General features: G+C 43.4%; 1 protein-coding gene and 1 long non-coding RNA gene across 2 annotated transcripts in view; one reads left to right on the forward strand and one right to left on the reverse strand.

Annotated features, from left to right (window-relative positions):
• Positions 1 to 12770, reverse strand: part of LOC117258360 (immunoglobulin superfamily member 21-like) — a 152324-nt gene extending 139554 nt beyond the window's left edge. Inside the window, exon 1 of the mRNA XM_033629183.2 lies at positions 12647 to 12770. Coding sequence (XP_033485074.2) covers positions 12647 to 12710 — 64 coding nt within the window. The 5' untranslated portion in view covers positions 12711 to 12770. The remainder of the gene's footprint in view (positions 1 to 12646) is intronic.
• Positions 448 to 998, forward strand: LOC117257701 (uncharacterized). Its single transcript, XR_004501722.2, has 2 exons — positions 448 to 805; positions 891 to 998. It is a non-coding gene; the product is annotated as an uncharacterized LOC117257701 (long non-coding RNA).
• Positions 12771 to 26667: the final 13897 nt, after the last annotated feature.

Genomic DNA, 26667 nt, shown 5'->3' on the forward strand with positions numbered 1-26667 from the left:
TATCAGACTTTGATCCTCAGCTTGACCCTCCCTGTATCCAGGGCTATTAATTTATTTGAAAAGGTCTAGGCTATTTAATTGTTCTATATCATCCCGCTATTATTAATATAAGCAGGGGATTTTAATCCAAAGTGGTAACCACTGTATGTGAATGCATGAATGGGTCAGACCTGCGTAGCACTGGATTTGAAATAAACTGTGATAAACTGGAGCTTCTGTGCTTTGATTACCTGCTGTGAAACAACAAGACCCTCATCCATTAAAAATGAACATTAGGTCCTCTGAGCTCATTTTGGTCAAAGTGTCAAGAAATTGGACTTAAAACAGTGTGGAATGCCCACAGCCTGTCTGAACAGCCTGAACCAGCCTTAACTTTGGATTTCCCTATAGTTTGCAGTGCACTTGAATGCACCCTGTGAGGTGACACCTGAAGGGCATTGACTAATTAGTGTGGACTGAGTGTGTGTGTGTGTGTGTGTGTGTGTATAAGCTGTGTTTCAGAGCTCACAGAGGACAGAGCTGGGCAAAGAACAGGACACTGCTGTGAAGGACAAAAAGAACCCTCTTCTCACCTGGAAAACCCTCTAAAAAAGGAGCTCAGGCTAACTGGCCAACAGAAAGTAAGCTGCTGCATGTGTGCTCTCCATCCCCCCTCTCACCTTGGATTTCCACATTATGATCAGCAGGCTATGGAAGGACCAAGCTGCCTGAACCTGAACTGACATGCTGAACAGGAGGAATCTAATGACCAGCCCCTGGATCGCCACAAAGGTCTGGACCACAAGTTCTCACCCAAAGTGCTGAGGTAACAGAGCCTCTTTTAACCTCTTTTGATTTTATGGTGACCCACTTGCCTGGACCTGTTTTTAACTTTTTGTATGTCTTTGTAGAGCCAACCAGCCCCCCTCTGGTGACTGAAGGCTTTGCTGTCGCCATCTGCAGTGCAGTCTGAAAGTGCTTTTCACTATTTTAAATAAATTGTGCTTTACTTCTTTTAATCTGTGGTTCTCTGTGTCTGGTTTTTGGTCTGATGTGGCTTCCAACTGGTCCAGTTTTTAGAATTTGGTGTAACAAAATCAGAATCGGCTTTATTCGCCAAGTACGTGTGTACATATACAAAATATATACAATGTACAAGGATGCAGTGTTCTAAAGCGCCTACCAGAGAGGAGTAGTTTAAACAGATTGTGTCCGAGGTGTGAGGGGTCTGTTGTGATGTTTCCTGCCTGTTTCGTGACCCTTGACCTGTACAGGTCCTCAATGGAGGGAAGATCAGTACCAATAATCCTCTCTGCACACCTGATTGTCCTTTTCAGTCTGTTCCTGTCCAGTTTGGTGGCAGATCCAAACCAGATGGTGATGGATGTGCAGAGAACAGACTGGATTATGGCTGTGTAGAACATGATCAGCAGTTCCTGGGACAGGTTGAGCTTCCTGAGCTGTCGCAGGAAGTACAGCCTCTGCTGGGCCTTTTTTTCTGGACAGTGTCTATGTGGGAGGTCCACTTCAGGTCCCGAGAGATTGTGGTCCACAGTAGACACTGCGCTGTTGAGGATGGTGAGGCGGGGCAGTGTTGGGGGGCTTCTCCTGAAGTCCACTGTCATCTCCACAGTCTTGAGCGGTATAGAAAATAGTCCCACCTGGGCGGAGCTCACATGGCTCAACCTAACAGGCCTCACCTGAAGTGATAAATCCTCAGTCAGCCTCTGCTTGGCCTCTTTCCTTTGTTTGCTGGAGCATGCTGCATGGATGTGGAGCTGCCAGTTTTCCAGTCAATTGTCAACCTTGGATGCATTATTTTGAGAGTTTGTTGTTTCCTTATATATATTGAAGTACCTTATTTTCTGACAGATGATTTATTCCTGTATGTTAATTTATAATTCCCCTCATTTATTTTTAGTAATCAAATCGACTGAAGAAATAAATGCACTTCTCTGGTCCTCATTTTGACTGATATGCCAATGCAGAGGCTATGGGCCGGATCTACTAAGATCCCAATTTGCCTGTACTAGTTTGCCTGCGCAATCTAGAATTTTGCGTGTGGGGCTGAACCGCGGTTTGCGGGTGATTTACTAAGAGTGATTGCGTAAATGACAAGAGGTGCAAACGTGTTGGAGACACCCTATTTAAATGAGGGTTTTGTGTGTTTTATGGTTTGCAGTGTTGGAGTCAACACATTAGGTCTCACACGGCGGCACCAAATATGTTGGGATTTAATTGACTATCGTAAATACTTAATTATTAATAGTTAATAACTGTTAAATAATGTGACTTAATTAACATTAAATCACCTCGTGGGGCACCATTCCTGTAAAGGGAAAAATGATAGCCAGTTAAAGATATCAGTCTCATAAAATATGCTAAACTATTAATTTGGAGTTTTGATTAATAATTAAATTAATGACAACAACCAAAATTAACGGTAATGCCTGAAGGATTTCGGAGTTCTTGACGCAGCAGAGGTTGACTATTCATTCACTCTTGTGCAACATTAAACAGACAGCAGGTATGATTCCAAAGAATTATATTTATTCACAAACTAGCAAATCAAACCAAAACACACAAATTCTAACTAACTATATACAAGCTTAGTGTGTATATGTGTGTTGTGTGTGCGTGAGAGAGAAAGAAAGAAGAGAAAGACAAAGGCGGGTGTGGTGATCAAAGAGCCATTTGGCCTACAAAACAAAATGGCTGACAACAGAGAACTTCCAAAATGGCCGAATCAAGGCTGCTTCAGGTCGGGGGAGGTGGTTGCCTGACCGTGTGGTCAGGACAAAGACAAAGGAAAAGAAGCGGGAACTTTGAGATGCCTGTTTGGGTGTAGCTCTGGTGAAAGCCTATTTGTTAATGAGTCTGTGTCAATGTGACGTGTGTTGCAAACGGTCTGAATTAGTGTAGAGATTGTTTAGTTTTATGCAAGAATCTGTTTGTGAACAATATTAGCAAACTAAACACAAGCCAAATAATCAATGACCTAACTGCAATCTATCACAACAATAACTCAGTAAACAGCATCAAATCACGTACAACAAGTTAAACAGTCTTGCTTAGCCTGTAAAGCTGTGATAAGCTATGCCCAGTTGTTACGTTACCGATCCTTGAGTGGATGGGAGAAAAAGTCACTTGGTGGTGTGCTGCTTTGTTAGCTGGCAGAAGAAGGCTGGGAAGATGGTTCCAGCTGCAGTCTTTGTTGGGTCCTTTGTTCCAAAGGTGAAACTCAGAGGAAGCTGGTCGCTCAGGGTTTCGCAGAGTTAGACGCTGGGTGCTAACTCACTTAGTTCCTTGTTGCTGGAAAGCTAGTTGCAAACCTTGTGTTTGCAAGTGAGTCTGTGATCAGTTGCCCTCCCTTTAGTGGTTTGGGGCTATGGAGCAGGGGTCTGGGCCTCTGTGCTGTTCCAAGCCCAGCCGGAAAGAGGTGTGCACTGCTACGCAGCTGTAGAGCAAGAGAGAGATCTGTGGAAGGGAGCACAGATCTACAGATGCCTGTGACATCAGAGTCACATGTCACTGTAAAGGTCTTGTCCAATCAAATTTTGGGACTTGAGTCTCACTGAGGCGTGAGGTGAGATCTCCTGTGGAAACGGGTGTCGCATAGCTCTCTTTGTTTGAAGACAAAGAGCATCCAGAGGAAAAAGCCTTTAAATGCCCAGTGATGATTTTACCAAATGATAAATCATCTGTGGTCCTGTGAATCCCAACAGCAGCATGGCGAGTTTGGAGAGAAAGCGCAAAGTGAAATTTGACCCTATGGAATTAGAGGTGTTGGTAGATGAGGCCAATAAACACTTAAATGAGTTACAGCAAAGAAACCTGACTGTCTCACAAAGGAACGCTATATGGGAAGAAATCTCTGACCAACAGCCAGGGACCGAAGAGGGAGGAGAGGTGCGCATGGCGGGCAAGTTCCACCTGCGTAAAAGGAAACACAAATAATACACTCAACTGTCACGTTTAAGTTTTCTTATATTGGCTGTGAATATTCATTTTGTGTAAAATAGGCTATACGATAAAAAACTGTTTAGTTTTGTTTTTTTGCCACGATAGATGTTAGAGCTATAGCCTAATATATTTTGTCACTGAAACAATGTGTCTTTGATATGATGTTGCGTGGCTCAACATAATTAGACGTTAATGAGACTGTGTTTTTTGTTTGATAATAATGTTTGGAATCTAGAAAGTGATTTCAATCATCTTTTTTTCAGTAAATGTTAATTTGCTTAACTTTGCAATGATTTGCAGTTTATTTCGTCACACTAGCACTCGTATTCTAATCTACAGCATTATGTTTAACACTAGAACCGCCACAACGGTCTGTTTGGGTCATTATAATGCAAATAACTCTGTTTAGATAAAACCAACAAGCTTCTCTTCCTATGACTTTTCCTAAAAATGTGTCTTGTATGTTTTCTGAAGCCTATAAGTTACAAAAATGAAACACACTAGACTTCTGAGCATTTTACCTCCAACCGCTGCTGAAAATTACACATTTTGATACATACAGTTGGCTGTACATATTGCGAAACTGATTGAAAGATGCAACCCTTTGTGCGCACTGTTAGTAAATCAGTTTGTACATTTTTTTGCGTGTGCAATGAGTTTGCACACGTTTTTATACACGCAAACCTTTAGTAGATCTGGCCCTATATGCGTAATCCAGCTACCAACAGCAATCAAGTTTTTACATGGTCCTTCAAGCCGGAGTGCTTAGGCATTGGATATGGACCAGAGAGAGCACCATGGTGAGGATCAAATCAGGCGGGGAGAGCGACAGAGGACAGCACCTTCATATCTTCAAGATTATGAGCATTATCACGTTCCTCCCCCTCCCTCTTCAAACCAAGCACATTCTCATGCTGCTGAAGTCATGAATGAAGAACAGTCTTGCCTATCCCCCATACATGATCAAGTTGAGCAAATTAGAGATATGGTCATGCAGCTTCTCAGCAGGCAGGATGCACTCGAGAGGAAGCAAGACTCATACAGATCCTATCACTCAGGCTATTCTAGTGGTGAGTCTGAGACAGACTGTGAAGCTTGTGAGCCCATCCTTCCACAGTGTAAGCACACCCAAACACACTCACATAGTGCACTATTACCAATACATCAGTGTGATGAATACATGTCCAACCTCTCTGAGAAAGCATGTTCAGAACCTGCACTGCAGGGGTCCTCTATGCCCCCCCATCAACAAGTGCCTCTCCTACTCCAGGTGCTCCCCGCACTTTCCTCCCAACAAGTGCCTCCTCCACTCCAGGTGCCCCCCGCACCTTCCTCCCAACAAGTGCCTCCCCCACTCCAGTGGCCTCCAGCGCCCCCTCCTCAAGCGCCTCCCCCACTCCAGTGGCCTTCAGCGCCCCCTCCTCAAGCGCCTCCCCCACTCCAGTGGCCTTCAGCGCCCCCTCCTCAAGGGCCTCCCCCACTCCAGCACTCAGCAAGTGCCCCTTCATCGTCAATGGCCCCCAATTCCGGCACCATCGCCAACCCCCATCTCTCCTCCTCATCAGCAGAACCAGGAACCAGAACACGAATATGCCAATACTGCAAATCCACTGATCATTCAATAATCAAATGTTAAGGATTGAAGGACCAGAAGATGGAGGACATAATAGCATGGATTAAGCGGGAAAGGAGATGTTGGAGATGTGCTGGCCCACATATGGCAATAAACTGTAATCTTAAAAAGCCATGTCCCCTTTGTAACAGGAAACATCTATCCATTCTCCACCAAGTGAACCAAAGAGAGACCGACTCCAAAGTTCTATATCTGAATCCTCAGTCTGGCTCCGCCAAAGTCCTTTTGAAGGTGGTTAAAGTGATCTTATGGAATAAACATCACACCTTAGACACTTATGCCATCTTAGACGATGGCTCTCAGTGTACAATGCTCCTTTCAGCAGCTTGCAAACAGTTAGATCTTGAAGGGCCTATGGAACACCTTGCTGTCCGCACCATCGGACAAAGAACTGAAGGCCTAGATGGAGCCACAGTAAGTTTTGAGATTTCCCCCGCCCTAAACCCACACAAAACATTCACTATTAAAGATGCATTCACATCTGATAAGCTGTCATTGGTAGAACAGAGTTATCCAGTAGATAAGCTTCAAGAGTGCTATCGCCACCTACAGGGCCTTCCCTTCCACTCCTTCTCTAAGGTGCAGCCTCTTTTGGTAGGAGCAGATAATTCTCATCTCATAACCCCAACAAAGAGAGTCTGCTTAGGTCCACTAGGGGCACCAGTAGCCATCCATACCTGATTAGGTTGGACGCTGCAGGGGCCAACCTTCTTGCATGAGCGATCAGATACCACCCAAGCTCTCTTTACCACCTCAATTGGCACCCCCTATGCAGACTTCCGCTGACATGTGGAGAGATTATGGCAAAAAGATATTCTCCCTTTTAAAAATGAGAAGTTAATCACCAGATCCAAACAAGACAAGGAGGCTATGAAATTGTTGGAGGCCAAAACCATCAGGGTCAATATGGATGGCACAGAACGCTATGCAACACCGCTACTCCGTATGCGCAATGCCCCAACCCTACACGCACCCAGGGAGTCAGTTATGCCCCTCTTGTGCCAGACTGAACGCCGCCTAGTAAAAAACCCAGAGTTGGCCCAAACCTACACTAAAGGAGGAGCAAAGGAACTCAGTGATGCGTTTGAGGCCTTGAATCCAGTACTAAAGGAGCAGCTGGGTAAGAGGAGGATACAGTTCAAGTTTAACCCTCCAAATGCCCCCCACTTTGGAGGAATGTGGGAGAGGGAGGTGAGATCTATCAAAACAGCATTACAAGTGACATTGGGGGCACAAACTGTTACAGAGGAAGTACTCAACACTGTTTTGACAGAAATCGAAGGTATCCTCAACTCAAAACCCCTGGGGTATGTGTCATCAGACCTGGCTGATCCCAACACTGTGACCCCAAATTTGCTCCTCATGGGGCGGCAAGATGCTTCCCTTCCCCAGGCAGTGTATGGTGATTCAGACCTTATTGGTCGCAGAAGATGGAGACACAGCCAGATTCTAGCAGACCACTTCTGGAAGCGCTTCATTAAAGACTACTTACCCAGCCCTCAAACACGCCAGAAGTGGCAAAGGGAAAATATCAACCTAGCAGTGTCTGATGTAGTCATGGTAATAGACCCACAGCTGCTCAGAGGACTCTGGCCTATTGGGAAGGTAACCCGCCTTATCCCCAGTAAAGATGGGCGCATCTGTACAGTGGAGGTGAGCATCAAAAGGAAACTGTACATACGACCTGTTGCAAAACTAATCCCTCTCCCCCTGATAGCGGATCCTGAACCCACTCAGTCTGCTAAAGACTAATGTTATTATCAAATATGTTATCATATTTGAGGGGCGGCTGTAGAAAATACTCCCACCTGCCTAGGCCTGGGTGGGCGGAGCTCACATGGCTCAACCTAACAGGCCTCACTTGAGGTGATAAATCCTCAGTCAGCTTCTGCTCAGCCTCTTTCCTTTGTTTGCTGGAGCATGCTGCATGGATGTGGAGCTGCCAGTTTTCCAGTCAATTGTCAACCTTGGATGCATTATTTTGAGTGAGTTTATGTTGTTTCCTTATATATAATGAAGTACCTTATTTTCTGACAGATGATTTATTCCTGTATGTTAATTTATAATTCCTCTCATTTATTTTTAGTAATCAAATCATCTGTGTAATGCAATCGACTGAATGAAGAAATAAGTGGAAGAAATGCACTTCTCTGGTCCTCATATTTTGACTGATATGCCAATGTAGAGGCTGTATGCGTAATCCAGCTACCAACAGCAATCAAGTTTTTACAAGCGGGTTCAGCTCTAGGTGGTTCTGACTGCACCAGAGGACCAGCTGCTCCACCTCCTTTCTGTATGCAGACTCATCACAGTCCCGTAACAGACGTTACCTCAAGTGAGGCCTGATGACCGTGGTGTCGTCCTCAAATTTCAGGAGTCTCACATGCTGCCTCCTGTCAGTCAAGAAGCTGGTAATCCACTGACAGGTGGAGGCAGACACCGTGAGCTGGATGAGGTTCATCTTCTAACCGCTTCATCCTCTTGAGGGTCGCGGGGGGGCTGAAGCCTATCCCAGCTGACATCGGGCGAGAAGCAGGGTACACCCTGGACAGGTCGCCAGACTATCTGACACATAGAGACAAACAACCATTCACGCTCACATTCACACCTACGGACAATTTAGAGTTATCAATTAACCTAGTCCCCAATCTGCATGTCTTTGGACTGTGGGAGGAAGCCAGAGTGCCCGGAGAGAACCCACGCTGACACGGGGAGAACATGCAAACTCCGCACAGAAGGGCTCCCACACCCGGGATCGAACCAGCAACCCTCTTGCTGTGAGGCAAGCTGCTAACCACCACACCACCGTGCCGCCCCTGGATGAGGTTCTTGTGGAGTATTTCAGGGATGATGGTGTTGAAAGCCCAGCTGAAGTCCATACACAGGAGCATTGTCTAAGTCCCTGGGGAGTCGAGGCGGTGCAGGATGTAGTGCAGTCCCATGTTAACTGTATCATCCACTGACCTGTTTGCCCGGTAGGCAAACTGCAGGGGGTCCAGCAGTGGGCCTGTGATGTCCTTCAGGTGGCGCAGCAGCAGTCTTTCAAAGGATTTCATGACCACAGGTGTCAGGGTGACAGGCCTGTATTCATTTAATCCTGTGATGGAGGGCTTCTTGGGGACCGGGATGATGGTGGAGCGTTTGAAGCAGGAGGGTACTTCACACAGCTCCAGCGATCGGTTGAAAATCTGAGTGAAGATAGGGACCAGCTGGTCTGAGCAGACTTTCAAGCAGGAGGGAGACACACCATCAGGTCCCGGAGCATTCCTTGTCTTCAGTCTCTGGAAGAGCAGACACACATCCTCTTCACAGACCTTTAATGCAGGTGGGGGGTTAGAGGAGCTGGGGGTGCAGGTAATCCCTTTGTGTGGTTGGAACATGTGAAAAGGGCCTTTTCAAACCTGCAGTAGAAAATGTTCAGGTTGTCTGCACGCTGGAGGTTTTCCACAGGGTGGGGGAATGGTCTCCTGTAGTTGGTAATGTCCTGCAGGCCTCTCCAAACTGACGCAGGGTGGTTTACTGAGAAGCTATTTTTTTAGCTTCTCACTGTAGCCCCTCTTGGCTACCCTGATCTCTTTTGTCAGCTTGTTTCTGACCTGCTTGTACAGGGCCCGATCCTTGCTCCTATAGGTCTCCTCCTTGGCCTGGCGCATCTGCCTGAGTTTGGGTGTGAACCAGGGTTTGTTGTTGTTCTATGTGCAGAAGGTCTTGGTCTGCACACACATATCCTCACAAAAAATGATGTAAGATGTCACAGTGTCAGTCAGTTAATTTAGGTCAGTGGCACTCCAATCTGTGCAGTCAAAGCAGGCCTGTAGCTCCAGCTTTGACTCCTCAGTCCACTTCCTTACCATACAGGCTTAGAAGTTTTTAATTTCTGCCTGTAGGGCGGGATGGGATGGAGCAGACAGTGATCCAAGAGCCCCACAGCTGCATGGGGGACAGAGCGATAAGTGTGTAGCAGTGGTCCAGTGTGTTGGAGTCCCTGGTGGGGCATTTTATGTGCTGTTTGTATCTGGGAAGTTCGTGAGAGAGATTTGCTCTGTTAAAATCCCCTAGGATGATGAGCAGGGAGTCTGGATGTTTTTTCTCCATGTCTGTTACCTGGACAGCCAGGTGTTGCCTCCGTTACACATGCCTGAGGTGGAATGTAAACACCGACCTATTTATGATGAGAGTCTCTAAGTGAGGGCTGCATGACCTCTTCAACACTGTGACATCTGTACTCCAACCTTCGTTTATGTAAAAGCACGTTCCGCCTCCCTTCGTTTTCCCCGAGAGCTCCATTATGCGGTCCACTCGGAAAAGTTGGAATCCCAGCAGCTGTAATGCGCTGCCCAGGATGTGTTCACTGAGCCAGGTTTCAGTGAAACACAGGGCGGCAGATGTGCTTAAGTCTGAATTTTTATGAGTGAGCAGCAGCAACTCATCCATCTTATTTGCCAGAGAGCAGACATTCGCCATGTGTATAGATGGGAGCAAAGCGTGTAATCCCCGGTGTTGTAGCCTCACTAGCGCTTGCCCCATCTCCGTCCCTGGCGAATCCCAAGGAGAGCTGCTGCACCTCCGACCAAAATCTCTGCAAAACTTGCTGGGTCATTGAAGACCGGCAACAAATTTCCAGTGCAGGACTGACCAATGTGTAGGAGTTCCTCTCTGGTAAAGGTGACCAGAGAGGGGGAGCAGAAAGCTAAATAAACCAAAAAAACAGAAGTAGGAGAGATTGAAGTCCTGAGGCGGCCATCCACGGCGCCATCTTGAAAGTAGTGTAATAAGTAAGTTATTACTCTAAACAAACAGTAATATTGTAAAGTGCCTTATTACTTTGAAATGAAGACAACTATTAATATATAATGTTTTGAGAGTAACTTGCTTAATCTTGTAGTAACTATGACAACAATAAAACCAGACACAATGTTTATTGTACCCAACTCAAGCAAGTTTCAATCTCTGCAAGTTGATTTTTATCCTGAATGGAAACCAGTGACAAAAAACATAAAACATCCTGCAAGAGGCTCTGGAAGAAATTTGGTAACAAAGTTAAAATCCAGTTTTCTGTCTTTCAGCCACATCTGAGTCTCTATCAGTGGATGGAGTTTTCCCAGTTGTTGTCAGTTGTTTTGGGGGGGAGCTTTTGTTGCCGTAAAGGTCCAGTGTGTAGGATTTAGGGGCACCTCTTGATAGAAATGGAATATATTCATGACTATGTTTTCATTAGTGTATAATCACCTGAAACTAAGAACTATGTTTTTGTTACCTTAATTGAGCCATTTATATCTATATACGGAGAGGGTCCTCATCTACAGAGATCGAGAACAGGCAAACCAAACACTGGCTGTAAATACGGCAATTTGCATTTCTGTGTCTGCTGCAGTAGTTCTCTTACACATTTGGCACATGAAAGAAGTTTTAATTTTGCAAGCTCACCACTAGATGCCACTTAATCCTACACACTAGATCAAGGGTCGGCAACCTTTACTATTAAAAGAGACATTATTGACCAAAAAGTGGAAAAAAAAAAACAAACTGTCTTGAACAACAAATATTATTTAAATAAAGTCTTAATTAGCCCATCAACATTACGAGTAGGTCTTAATGTGCATCCATTAATATGATTTACTACAAGGTGGCTCCTCTGCAGTTGGCTATTTATAATTATTTAGCACTTTAACTTTGCAGCGTAAGTTGTGAAAGCAAATGCATCTGTCCAAACATTATTAAATCTTTTATTTTTCTCCAAGATTCTTCCTTTTTTGGATTTAGAATCCATAGCTAGCCTTCTTCCACACTAGCCACCGCTACTGAAGTTCAGCAAAATTTTGAGAAAAAGGCCAAGGTCATAGACATATGACGCACATTTTAGTTGATGAAGCGTTAAAACATTTTAAAATTCCATGCATAGGCTACACATTTTTACAGTTGTAGAATGCAATAATCACCCTCGGCCCACAGCAATGACAAATGAAAATCTGAATGTTAAAAAAGCAGTTATTTATTTCTATATGATTTTATGTCAAAGCCACGGGGAGCCAATGGAGAGGGTCTGAAGAGCCACACGTAGCTCTGGAGCCACAGGTTGCCTACCCCTGCACTACACCTTAAATTGGGGACAGCTGCAGAGTTAAAATAAGAGAGGGTAGAGAGAGGGGATGACACACAGCAAAGGGCCAAGGGTTGAATTCAAAACTGCTGCCAAGGACTCAGCCTACATGGGGAGCACGCTCTACCAGGTGAGCTAGAGGTCGCGCTCCATATCTGAGGACTCTTGTCATGTTACTTAAGTTTCCCACTAGTGTCAGGTGAGCTGAACTGAACACCTTTTGCTAATGAAGGCCATAAGCACTGCTTTAAAGTCCTGGAAAAAGCTTGTAAGTGATCCTTGAGTGAAGATTTGTAACTATGCTTTTCCAAAGGTCTAAAATGATCAAGATAAACTCAATTGGCTACAGTATGCAAAACATTTTATGATGGAAACACACACACACACACACACACACACACACACACACACACACACATTCGATTAATGAAATGCAATATAAGTAATGAGTTGCTCCCAGTCAAGCATGATTAACACTGCACTACTGGTGACAATGAACACATTATAGACCACATTCCAGAAATCTCTATCCTGTCAAGATATTTCTGTCTAAACACCTTATACTAACTAAAACGAGAAGGGAAGAAAATCTGCCAGTGCAGTAACATTTCAGATCAACTTATTTTAAGAGTTCAACTTTTTTAAGAGTTTAAGGTGGATGAGTGTCTGTCTAAATGAGGCAGGTTAAACTAACAAAAATCAAATGTGATTTTTGAAAATAGGCTGAAATATTCTTATAACCAGTATTAGTCATTGTCAAAAAAACAACATAGAACTTGTTGAATAGTCAGTGATTATCATAAGGTCGACATCAACAATATCAAACAAAGAATCCTAAAAGCCTGTCACCTCAATAACATGTCACCTCCAAACAAAAACTACCTGAATTATTCCTAAAGCTTTCTACAGCCTGCAATTCTTTCTTTCCTACCCTCTTCTGACCTTATTCAAACAGGGTCTAGTCCACTTACCAGCTGTTAGACTGAGAGTGTGAGCAGAGAGGAGAAGGCAGCAGAGCGCTAAAGGACCAGTCATCCTGCTGGGTGCTGCTGCTCACAACCAAGGATGCCCCATCTGTCATCAGCGCGCAGGACGACGTTTGATCTCCCATCCTTCACACTGAGGCTGCCTCACTCTGCTGCTCGGCTTTATAGTCAGAGGATTACAGAAGCTGTCTCTCTCTCTCTCTCTCTCGCTCTCTCTCTCATTCTCTCTCTCTCCCTCTCTCTGTCTCTGTCTCTGCCCCTGACAGTACTGTTATTTCCCTCTCTCTTTAGCTTGGGCCCAGATTGGTCTCTTCTTCTCTTTTTCTGCTGCAATATTTTAACACACCCTTGAGCACAGAGTGCTCAAATAATGACATTTTCTGTAGACTGAGCATCTCCCTGGTTCCCTCCTCAAAAAGCCTATGGGATTTTTCCAAAGGCTTTTTGGCTGAGCCACGCCAAACACAGCTTGACTGCCTTGTTATAGTAGTTGCACTCAAGTCATGCAACCGTAGTAGAGTTCACTTATAGCCTAACATAAGCTTTTTACTTGTGGTGATTGCATTTAGGCTTCAGTAATAATGAAAATGGTGTTCATTTGTGAAGATTACCTTCCTGAAAAAAACATTTAAAGAGGCAACAGATAGGATTCGGGTTTTTTTTTAGCTTGACCAGGTCAGAGATAATAAATAACATGACTCTATTAGACTCTCTAAATTAAATAAAATGTGGGCTGTAAAGTCACCAGTATACCTCTATGCATATGTAGAATGAGAAGGTGTGTGGACACTAAATAAATGGGTAAAGAGACCGAGAAACAATTATCAGATTTATCTGGAGAAAAAACAAATAGTAATGCAAATAATTATACCAGAATGCCCAGTACCAGTACAAACAACTCACAGTAAATTATACCAATATGTACAGTATCAGTACAAACAACAGTAGACACAATGGAATTATATCAATATGTAAGGGATAATGTATAGTGAGCGTGTCAGGGTTCCATTCCCCTGTCGGGAGTTATCAACTGTCACCGGCTCACTATACAATATTCCGCTTAGAACATGGCTTACTACTAAAACATTCAAATGTTACAACTGGCATCAATATTATTAAATTGCTGGCAGAGTCTATTGACAGAGGAGAGGCGTTCACCAGACAAACGGGAGCGGAGGAGAGGATTTTACTCCACTTCTCCCAGTCGGAGATGCTGGGTGCCCAGTAGCTGCGAAGGCTGCCCTCACATTTATGGCCAGTGACCAACATGATCTCCCTGCTCTCCAGGCCAGCTTGGGAGAGCTGTGTGGACTGACGTTAACTGATTTTTGATGCTCCTCAATCTAAGGCTGTTGCTATGGCGACCCTAGCAACGGAGCAACGGAGCAGCAGAGCAGCGGTGATACCTCAAGAAATAAACACCACAGAATTTTGTTGATTGACCAAAAAAAGTTCAGTGTTCACTTAGCTGGGTGTAACTTAGCTGGGGAGATGTCCGTCGATAGCTGCCTCCGTGAGAAGAGAACAGAAGGAAGGGAGAGGGATTTGCGATGCTGACCAGCTAGGAATGAACTAGCAGCCAGTACAGTACAGTCCTCTCTCATCTAGCTAACATTTAGTCATGTTACTTACTGATCCATTAGAAAGAAAGCTAGCTGGACATCGGTTTTGAAGCCTCTTTGGTCACGGAGCTCCCTCCATCTCTTGAACGCCTGACTGAGGTTTACTCTTGTTTTTCCTCTTCTTTTATCACTCTCCTTTTTGCTCTTCTTTGCCTCCTCAGACAGAGGAGCTCGTTTTCTTTCTCTAGGCTGTTTTTCACTTGTCTCCAAACTTTGTCCATCTGCCATTGTGCTCGTGACTCAACTGTCTCATGCCCAACTCCTCATAAGGACCAGCTCCAGTCCCTGATTGGCTGACTGACCAGTTTCGCAATACATGACGCGTTTCCTGCCGTAAAGCAGATTTTTTCCGTGAAATTTCACCCCCAGCAGCAGAAGCTTATTACAAAGATTGCAAAGCCACTAAGTAACCTATGTAAACGCTGATAGTCTGATTTTACTGTGTCCACTACCCTGTGCAACCCACAATATTTTCATAATGATATATTTAGGAAAATATGCTATCTGTTGCCTCTTTAAGTATCATAAACATTTCTTTGCAACAGAGCTTATTTTCAGCAATAATCCAAAAATCCAATGGAAAAATCCTAGGACTTTTGATGAGAGAACCAGTGTGGTTGCTAACTTCTGCGTCAGCCTACAGAAAAATGTTATCCCTAGCGCACTCTATTAGAGTCCAAAATATAAATGTTGGATGAAACAATCAAGATACTGATGATGTGTCTATGCAAGGTAATTTTTGTCCTGAATGTGCCACTACATAACAGTTCATCTGAGGAGCATGAATGTGTTTGAAAAATTCTGTTTAAATCAATATATATGTTTTTGCCTTTTGTTTACACTGGGGTTATAAATTTAGTCAGAATTTTAATTACCAACAAGTAATATAGAGTTTTTTTGCAGACACTAGTACCACCTTGTGTTCTCCAGCAGTTGTGATTTTTTGGTACCAATAAACATTACTATAATTTGATTGCAATAGCTGTGGACAGGCACTTAAAAAGTTTTATCACTTCAGTTTCAAAAGCCTAACCCCCAAATTCCGTTTCAATTCTAGTTGATGTATGTGCTTCCACCGGCTGCGGCTGTGCTGCATCCTGCCTCCGTCACAGCTGCGGCGCTTCGGAGCCCTCCACAACAGATACACAGGACTTCTATTTTTGCCGGACACTGAAGCACAATGCAGCAATTCAGCACAGAGCAGATCGTGCGGGGCAGGAAGTTGTGCACGGAAGCAAGATAAAACATCCAGTTAATTTTCAAAATACAATACACAGTGTTCACGGCGGATCATATTTCCCTGCACTACACCTTGAAAATGTCATAATGGGTGGAGGCAGGCCTGAAGTCAACAGGTCAGACGTCATTTCACCCCAGTGACACCAAGGACGAAGAGATATTAATCATGGAGGTGCACCGAGATGTCTTTCAGCGGAGCTGCACTGCTCCGCACAGCAAACGCAGCCGGTGGGTGTTGATGGACGGTGGCGCACGCAGCGGATAACCAGCACTGCCGTTCCGCAACGGACACGCATCCAGTGGAATTCCGGCGTAAGGCCTGGTCACACCAGCATTTAGGGAAACAGCATCCAAAAAGTAGGTAGCTTTCACAGTTTGAGCTGTGTGTTAGCATCCAGTTTAACGGAACCTTCTCTGTCAAAGTTTAACCTGACCCACAACAGAGACATGGTTTAGACAAAGTTATGCTGTATTCACACTATGAGCAACACAGCAACAGGCTACAGGTCAATTTCAATGGAAGCCGGTGACTTGAAGATAACTAAAACCAAAACTTGTTGCTGCGAACTTGCATGATGGATTACAAATAAAAGTTGAGCTGGCCTTAATGCTGTGTTTACACTGCAACTGACAGAAGCACTTGTTAATGTAGTTTTGTTGTCTTGGGCTTGTGTGTATCTTCTACTTACAACAAAGCACCTTGACTGAACATCATCTATAGTTTGTATTCAGTCATAAACACAACCTGATGTCACAGAAATACATGAAATGACCACGACCTCTAAACACCCCATTCCGTGGTGGCAGCAAGTAATGGTTTAAAATTACACAGAAACAATGCCAATGTAAAGTCGATTATGATCCTTTGTGGTGGACACACGAATTCCCTGGATCAACAACGTCATATTGTAATTGTAATTTCATTTTCTTTGTGTATTCTTTGTGTTTTCAACTACTTTAGATGTCTAGACCTCTTAACCTCCCACCCAGATACAAAATCCTGCAGGATACACCAGGTGTGAAACACACCCTAGGGGATCGGAGCCAATACTTGCAGCAACAAAAGAGTGTAAAAACACTGGGTAGGGGCACCGCTCCCTGCCGCAGACAGAAGGGTGTGAAACACATCTTAAGAGGCTTTCTTCATTCTGACTGCTCGTGTGCTGATTTACCTTTTCTTTGCAAAGAAAATAAAAACCTTGTCGGCCGGCAGAAGTCTCTTTTTCATTATTCACCAGCAGCAGAGAATTTCCACAACAATTTGGTGTCAGAAGTGGGATCCCTCGAGTGATCGTCTGGGATGAAGCGTGGACAGTGACAGGCCATCCTGGAAGGAAAAAGATTTCCAGCCTCCAACCTCAAATCCTCTTCTGAGAAGGGAGAACTGACCACAGATGTTCCAGATCGTTGCCACTGGCATTCCACAAACGCAATTCAGGGAAATTCATCTGGTAAGCACTGAAATATTGACATTTAAATTGTTTTTTTTTTTTTTTGGGTTTTTAATTTGGCATAACATTTCCATTTCTCATACTATCCACAATTGACTTGCTTTTTGTCGCTTGTGTCAGGCCGGGACTCCAGGCAGGACTCAGACGCAGAGATCACTTGGTTTAAATTGACTTTATTTTCAAAACTAACATTCTCTAAACCAAGTGACAAAATAAAACAGTGACTATGAAATTTACCTAGGTTTTTTTTTAAAAAAGGAAGGTAACAAAAAAAAAATGCTCCAAATGGAGGAAAACCAGACGAGACTCAATATAAGCTCACTCCTAAAAAACGGAGGATCTAAGGTAAACTATGGACATTAACAACAAAATCAATATCGCTCCAGAGGGGGAAAATCAGATTAAACTCAAAATAAACTTTCTCCTAAAAAGGAAGACTTAAGTTAAGCTATGAACAACAAAATCAAAGTCGCTCCAAAGGAGGAAAACAAACAACTATGAAAAATAATCCTGAGCTAAGGCAAGAAGCTAAGCTATAAAAGTTACAAACAATAATCACTCGTTTAGAGGAACAACGGCTTACGTGAGGCAACACTGTGGCTGTGGAACAAGGCTTGGAGATGAGCTCGGGTGATCAGACGAAGACACTCTGGCACAAGACAAGGGAGACACAGACTATTTAAACACACGGAGGTAATGGGGAACAGGTGGAGACAATTGGTAATCAGGGTAAACACACAGATGACACATGAGGAAGGGCAAGTGCTCTGAAACGAGAGGAGAGTAAGGCCTTCAAAATAAAACAGGAAATGACAAGACCAAAATCCCAAGACAAGACAAACCTCACCGCGGTGTGACAGCTTGTAGCCTAAACGAAGTGACCGGGTTTTTATCGCTTGTAGCCTAAACAAAGTGATCTGCTTTTGTCTCTTGTAGCATAAATGGAGTGACCTTGTGGCCTAAACGAAGTGATCCTTACAGAGACGTCTGTATTGTAATAGTCGTGCACGACCTCCACATTTGGAATGGGGAGTAAGATTTCCGTCAAGGTTGGACCTCCGGAGGGGCCTATTGTGGATGTTATGAGAAGGAAATATGGGGATAAAAGTCTAAAATATTTAAATGTCTGGACAGCTGAGTTTGTATTCCCATTAGGGGGATCCCTCAGTTTAAAAAAAACATATCAATATTAGAAGAAAAACTGAAGGGAAAAGAACAAGAAATAAAAAAAAAATGAGAAATTATGGAAGATCAAAAAAAATGTTTACAGATGTGGAAAGGAGAAGCAGAAACACGAAATAGGAAAACAATGCAGAAACAACTACCCTTTTCATGTGAAAAAGTTGAAACCAATGAAAAGCAAAATTCACACACGCAAAGAACAGCAGACTCGCAGATCTCCTCTTCTTTGTTACCCCATTTGGTGGCTTTGAAGCTGGATCCAGACCTCGACAGCAACCCACCGTTTTGTCCTTCAGCTCCACCACCATACAACTCCGCAACACCCAATGAGAGAAGATTGCCACAACAAAAAACAAGTTCAGAAGCAGTTCCACCACAAAACTCTACAGTAGACAAGTCGGACTGAAAATGGTTGAAAATGGTTGAGGGTTGTTGGAGAGGGAAGGACTCCTGCTGACAAGCCAAACCAACTTGTGGGGTCAGAAGAAGGTACTGCACCACGCTCACACACACATACTGAGCAGATTAATACACAAGCTATTGAGAATTCAGACAATAGATATGCAATTGCTCTAACATATTTTCAGTACGCATCTGATCATTTCAAGAAGTTTCCACAACATACATTGACCATAGCAGAACAAATGTTGTATTCTTAGTTGACTCAGGAGCCACACATTCTGTGATAAAAGCTTTAGAATTCACTAAAAAAACAAAATTAAGTGGAGATTATGTGTATGTGTGGATGAGTCAAATACAAGCTTCAAACATGCATTCTTGCTCTCTGAAGTCTGTCCCATTATCCTGATGGGTAGGGACTTGATGTGCAAATTAGGCCTTTGTCTGATCTCAACCCCAGAAAGTGTCAAAGTTCACAGACTATCTGATCTGGAACCAAATTTTTCACACTCCTTTGTCCACCACACCCCAAACCTGAGATATGCATATGAGTGGAAATTGCAACCATCAACAACCTCTGAGCTTGTTACAGAAGCTAGGAAAACAGTTTTAACAGCTTCAACAGATTTCAAGACACCAGAGGACCTGCATTGCACCTCTCATGTGTCACCAGGACCTGATGAGCCATATGAGGAAGGTTGGTTGAGGGAGAGATTTGACAAACTCACAATGACACACATTTATTGGACACAACACAAATGTGCTATATCAGTCTTTCTCACACCAGCTCAATGTGACATGTACACCATGGACCATTCAGTCCCACACATCACACTTGCAAAAAACACACATCAGATAACTATTATTTGAGTCACTGCCAGAAATGTGTCTGTTCATGTGCCAGCCGACATGTTGTTGTAGTCACCTAAAAGTGTCAGCAGATGGCAGGAGCTACATTTGAAGCGCCATATGTAAACTGTCAAGCTACTGTAACTTCCTGTGGAAGTTCTGACAAATGTTTCAGAATAAAAGTCTATTTAGAAAATGGAGGGATTCTCTCAGCCGAGGTTATGAGGGGCTTTTAATTTGAAACAAGTGTTGAGTTTGAAATGACGGTGCGATATGTTAAGTTTACAAAGACAATGGGGCGGATAAAAAGTAAATATATAAACACACAGAGGGATTAATGAATAATGGACCGTCTATAATGTAGTTTGTTTCAAATGAAACTGGGAGCCTCTGCAGTTGTGGTGAGTAAAAGCCCCGCCGCTATTTGTTAATGTTATTACTTTATGTTCGACCGTGAGGATGTACCATTGTTTGCTAGCTTGATGCTAATGACAGTAACATTAACTCAGCGGGTTGAGTTAATGTTACTGTCATTAGCATCAAGCTAGCAAACAATGGTGCTAATGACAGTAACATTAACTCAGCGGGTTGACAAAGTGCCTCTGCTGTTTCACACCATCATTTCCCCCTTTTACTGTGTGTGGTAACATCCCTAGAGGAAATATTAAAAATGCTGGGGTGTTGTTGTCATACAGTTGTCTACGGCAGCAGATCGTTCTGTGTTTCTACTGGTCAAAGTGACGGCTGTGATGGGAGAACTGGATCTCAGTGAAGGGCAAGTGGTCCATAACTTTAATTTTGGAGACAAAAAAATGTAGGCTTAGCGCCCTGTGGTCCATTGGCCAATAGGAAATGTAGAATACTCAAAAGTACTTTAAAAGTGCTTGAGTTACTTTTCTCAGGGAGTAACGTTGGAAGTACTTTTAAAGTAACTGAGTTACTTTACTCAGGGAGTAACGCAGTAAAGTAACTGGTTACTTTTTTAAAAAGTAACGCAGTAACGTACTTTGATTACTTTTAAAGTAACCCTTACCCAACACTGCCTAAGACACTGTGGGCTGTCCGTAAGTATGTTGTTGGCCTCATCAAAGACTGTGAACCTGTTGTCATCACTCCAAAATCAAACTTTAGACCTTGCAAGACTCAATATCCACTTAAACAAGAAGCCATCAACGGCATAACACCAGTCTTTGAGTCTCTTAAAGCAGCAGGAGTAATTGTTTCCTGTGATGACTCTCCAATGCGCATACCTTTGTTCCATTTTGCTCCCAAACTCAATTGCTGTTTGTAAATGCCTTGCTCATACTAATAACTCAGATTCTGTCTCTCTAGGAAACGCAAGAGGTGATGCCGCTGCAAAAAGAGCTGCACTCCAACCCACTATCCTTGATCCTTTGTTTGTTTCAACTCCAGTCTCTATTCCCAGCTCCCTTACAGCAATACAGTCCTTTGCCACACCACAAGAAAAGACGTTGTGGAGACGCTGCAGTGCCACACAAAAAGAAGCAGTGTGGCCGGGACCCAATGACAAATCTTGCCTGCCCAAACATTTCTTTCCTCACTTTGCACAATTGACACATGGATTGGACCATGTGTCAGAAGGGGGGATGTTGGATGCCATAACTCAACACTGGTTCACCAAAGGGTTTTCAGTCCATGCGCAGAAGTTTTGCCAATCATGTATGGTTTGTGCAACATATAATGCAGGTAAAACCAAAACAATCACACACGCCGCTCACCCACCACCAGACAGACCATTCCAACATTTGATGATGGATTTCATAGAAATACTGCTTGGTGATGGTTGACATGTGGTCAAAATGGGTTGAAGCATTTCCAGCAAAACACCAAAGCAGCCAAGTGGTAGCAAAGGCTCTGTTAACGGAAATCATTCCCAGATGGGGAATACCAACTAAACTGAGCAGCGATAATGGCTCACACTTTGTCAATTCTGCAATAACCCAAATCAGTGATTTTCTTGCCATTGACCTCAAACAACATTGTGCATACCACCTAGGCCAGTGGAGGTGCTGTCGAATGAGAAAGCTCTGCCTATTGTCCTAATGCATATGAGAATGAGAAAAAGGTCCAGAGTGAACATGAGTCCCTTTGAAATTCTTTTTGGCAGACCTCCATCCCTACGAGTGGAGCCTGTAACCAGGCCACTCCCCTCCACTGGCCTATGTGAGGATGACATGTTACAATATTGCAAAAACTTATCTTCCACTCTCTCTCTAATCTCTCAGCAGGTGAAATCAGCCCTTCCACCACCAGCTTCCACATCACTCCATGATTTCCAACCTGGTGACTGGGTGGTGATAAAGGACCTAAGAAGGAAACACTGGCACTCCAAACGCTGGCGAGGTCCATTCCAGGTGCTCCTGACAACGCATACTGCTGTGAAGATTGCTGAGAGAGCAACGTGGTTTCATGCCAGCCACTGCAGGAAGGACCCTGAGCCAACAGAGGAACTCAGCTGTCGACGCGAGGACGGACAACGCGAGGACGGACAACAGAGGACGGCACGAGGAATAACTCCGTGAATTCAACAGACACCAACTAGAGGTGCAAGACTAACAACGCAAACCTTTTCCCACCAGACTACACCATGCACCACCTGATCCTGACCCTATCATGTTTGGCGATGCTGATAGAGGCCTACACCTACATACCTGCTAAGACTGTCACTCTGACAGAAGGACAAAGTGCAACATTCACCTGTACTGTTCATCCCGAAATTTGGCAATCAGGTCAAATTCACACATATTATGAACGTTAACAATGACGATCGAAATTCAGCCTCATTTCACATTCCTGATCCCCATCATTACCCCAGCTCAGACTCTGACTCTGATGATGACATTTCGTAAATAATGTTTTCCTTTTTTTATATACATATACATATTTTTTTTTGTTTATCTTTTTTTCTTTCTTTTCCTTCCTTTTTTTACTCTCTCTTTTCTTCTGCCATGATGATACATTTTAAAATCCATGTGAATTAATGTGTCGTATAATTAAGTTGTAACTATTTGTTTTATTTTCTTATATATATATTTTTTCTTTTCCTTTCTTTTTTTTGTTTTAGTGATTAATCAATAATCAAAAGGGGGGAATTGTAATTATAATTTCATTTTCTTTGTGTATTCTTTGTGTTTTCAACTACTTAAGATGTCTAGACCTCTTGACCTCCCACCCAGATACAAAATCCTGCAGGATACACCAGGTGTGAAACACACCCTAGAGCGTCGGAGCCAATACTTGCAGCGGACAAAGGAGTGTAAAAACACTGGGTAGGGGCACCGCTCCCTGCCGCAGACAGAAGGGTGTGAAACACATCTTAAGAGGCGGTCCTCAGGTATAAATGCTGTTTCCACAACACACGTCAACATCGTTTTCCTCAACGATATCTTTGTGTGATTCTTTCTGTATACACACAAAAACACGAAAGTGTCCTTGATGACTCAACAATATGACAGCTTAATGTTAAGAAGAAAGCAGGAAAAGCTCGCACACTGATCAGAAAAATGGGTTGTCCACTCCAGAGGTTGATGGATGTCAAGGTAGCATGTTTAATGGTCCATCAAAAATATATACAAAAATATATAACAAGTGCTACCATAGTGTGAAAAACAAAAGAAACAAAAGAAGACTGACCAGAAACGTTTCAGCTACACAGCCATCCTCAGTCTGCCTAAAGGGCAAATCACACACCTGTGCTCTATTTGTTGATTGGAGGCAGAGTCAATCAGTGCATGGATCCATACATGTTCCAGGGCCACAAGTACAGATACTCAAGGGATGATATCTAAAGCTATTATAGCATATTAAAGCAGCTGTGTGGAACTTTATGTTTTCCTTGATTATAGTGCCCCCTTTTGTCGAAGCGATATGACACCCACAGCCTGGTGTCGTAAAATTCCGACTGCAGCCAGCATCCGGCTTCATTTGTAAAATCTTGACTGCAACCAGCAATTACAGCATGCATTTCTTTTGGAGAGCGAGAGGAAAATCATAAATGTACTGGTGTAGCTCTGAATTTCTTATAAACTGAGGATAACTGCCTGCTGTATGTTTGTGTTCATGGGGGTCCATGTCACTGGTCCGACAGCCCATTGGTCCGACGTCCTGTTGTTCCGATATGTGATTATACTAGGCTATACTGTATTTGTGTACCATAGAGGATCAGCAAACGCAACAAAAGTAGGCTACTGGTCGAGATACAAGTGCCATAGAGAGAAGAGAGTGAAACATCATAACCTCCTGTTATTAACTCTGGGGTCGGGGTTGTGTGGGGAGCTCTCCATGGTGCTGAACAGCTCCCGGCGGGCGTATTTCGGCCTTGATGGTGCGCCGCGACCGGCTCTGGGTCAGCTGGGAAAGGCTTGAGGCGAAGCAGGCTCACGGCTTATGTGTTTGCCACTTTCTTTTTCATTTTAACCCACACCATGATCTTCTCCTAACCCTAACCAAGTGGTTTTTGTGCCTAAACCTAACCAGACCTTAATCACAGGGCATCATGATGATTTCAGAACAAAGGGACTTCGGAACAATGGGTTTAATATGGTCAGAACAATGGCATGTCGGACCGATGGGCTGTCTGACCAATGGGCAGACCCTGTTCATGGTCACAGTCACAGATAATTTTGTGGCGTTTGTTGTAACGTTACTAGACAAAAGAGGTTCACATCAGCTAATGTTACATTTAGCTTGCTTATAACTTCCATGTCGTCATACATTGAAGTGAAACAATGTCTAACAAGTTGCGGTATATTCTCTAAATAAAACAAAAATTACATACCTGTTGATTTGGAAAAGGGCCAACTCGGGATCAGTTTTAAAACCTTTTAAATCTCGCAGCTCTCTCCACTTGGTGAATGCCCGACCGAGGTTTACACACGTTTGGGCTCGAGCCCTATCACTGTCCCGTTTAGCCTTCTTCTGTTCTTCTGTTCTTTTTCTTTTAGATGGTGCTCCTTCTTTATCCGCCATGACATCGAAAGTACAACCAAGTCCTTATAGATACATCTGGTAAAACTGTTATGTGTTCAGCAGTGCCCGTTGTGTACCACTTACTCGACGAACACTCTCTGTAAACACGGCTCTTCTTCTTCTCTCAATTTATTGGCGGATCGCAAACAATTTCCACGTGCATACCACCACCTACTGTACAAGAGTGTGCAATGTGTCCGAAATCCTTCACTACTCCCTACTACATGTCATTTAGCCTGTTTCTTAAATCCCACTCGTAAACACGGCTCCTTCTTTTTCTGTGGATTAATGGCTGCGGGCCGCTGCGGGCGTGCAGACTTACTTCCGCCTTGGGTGCTGTATTCTGGTTTGCTGACTTCCGCTGTGTCCGACCCGGCCGAGGCTACGCTAAATAGCCATATAGAGAAAGGCTTTTTTGTCGCTGTTGGGTTCAAATAAATATGTGGATCCTCAAGGGGGGGGGGGGGTGATATGAATTAGGGACAGTTTTATGAATGGTAAAAAGTTCCGCACAGCTGCTTTAAAGCATAATCAGATTACTAACAGAAGAGGCCTAATTTTAGATCAACACTAACAGTTTCAAAACTAGCAATTACAAAATATGCAGAATATGTAGAAGGACAGAAAGACAGAAAAACACATTTCTCATCCCTGATCATGGCAGACAACATATACACACTACCCCACGGGTTCTAAAACAATTTAATACCATTTTTTGTTTAAACCTTTGGGTGGAGAGTTTGGAGATAAAATATCCATATACACTCTGCCTGTATGTGTCTGCCCTGACCAGGAAGTCCCTGATGTTTCTGGGTCTGTAATGACAAAACAGAGGTGGTTGAGCAAAGAGTTTTTCACATACATGATCAGAAGTTAACATATGCCAGTGTTTTTTGATAATTCCCTTGATTTCCTGACTCATGGAGGAATATGTTGTAACACACTTAATTGAATGCTGTTGTTGTTTATGTTTATCTCTGCTGTGTGCTGGTGGATTGTCATCATCATGGCGTACCTTATTAAGGGCTGTATCCAACCATGACTTAGGATATGAAGGAAGGAGGAAACGGTCATACATTTCCTTGGCCCTCTGTTCAAAATCAGAATTGTTAGAACAAATGTGTTTCAATCTTAGGAATTGTGAATATGGAAGGCCCCTCTACGGTCAGGTGGTTTAGTGTATAGAGTAGAAAATATGCAACCTGCATTTAGTGTTATTCTGGTGTCGAGAAATGCCACTTCAGTTTTCCTCACCTCTGCACTGAATTTGATAGAAGGTACTAGTGTGTTAATATACTCTAGAAAGTGATTGAATGTTTCCAGTGGGGCCTTCCATATTAAAAATATGTTGTTGAGATAACGGCGCCAGAACACAACATGATCAGAAAATGGATTATCATTCCAAATGTGCTTTTCCTCTAGAAAACCCATGAATAAGTTAGCATAGTCAGGAGAAAAAATTGAACCCATAGCTGCACCATGTTTCTGAAGGTAGAAATCAGACTCAAATAGGAAATAGTTCTTCTTCAATAATATAATTACAAGATCTACCAGAAAAGAAGTACATGGGATATCTTCAGATCTCTTGTCTAGAAAATGTCGTAATGCTTCCAGACGAGGCTTGTGCCAATTTCTGGTTTAACCAGTTTGGTCCGGTTTAAGAGCTCCACCCGGTTTAATTCACGTCAACCAGATAAACCGGGTGGTGGGTGGCTTTTCACATCAGCGGAGTGTCAAGGGACTATATTCAATTTATCTTGCATTGTAACATGCATTATGACAACTTAATAAGGTTTATGAATGTTTTTAAATGAAGTGGAGGAGCCTACAAGTGTTTTGTTTAGTTTGTCTCAGAGGCTTCAGAGGGACTCCGCAGCTCTGATCAGCTGTCTGCTGCTGCTGCTGCGAGAGAAGTGTCCTGCTGCTTCTTCTTCTTCTTCTTCTTGTGTAACCTTGTGTGTATTGGTGGTTAATACAGCATTATCGCCACCTAGTGGATTGGAGGCGCAGTACACCTATAATGGGCTTTTATTGGGAAAAATAGCTCAAATGCGACCCCCAGTGGTAAAATTAGGTACATAATTCAATATATCGGTTCGATTAGATATTTGGCTTTAAATCAAACCGGTTGGAAAATTTTCGAACCGGCACAAGCCTATTCCAGACCCTTCTCATATGGTACATTATTATATAGAGAGGTGATCTCCAATGTGATCAAATGATAGTCAGAGTCAAAGGGTTGCATTTGGACCTCAGACAGTTGTTTTAGAAAATT

This window comes from Epinephelus lanceolatus, chromosome 8 (assembly GCF_041903045.1).
Source record: "Epinephelus lanceolatus isolate andai-2023 chromosome 8, ASM4190304v1, whole genome shotgun sequence".
NCBI lineage: Eukaryota > Metazoa > Chordata > Actinopteri > Perciformes > Serranidae > Epinephelus > Epinephelus lanceolatus.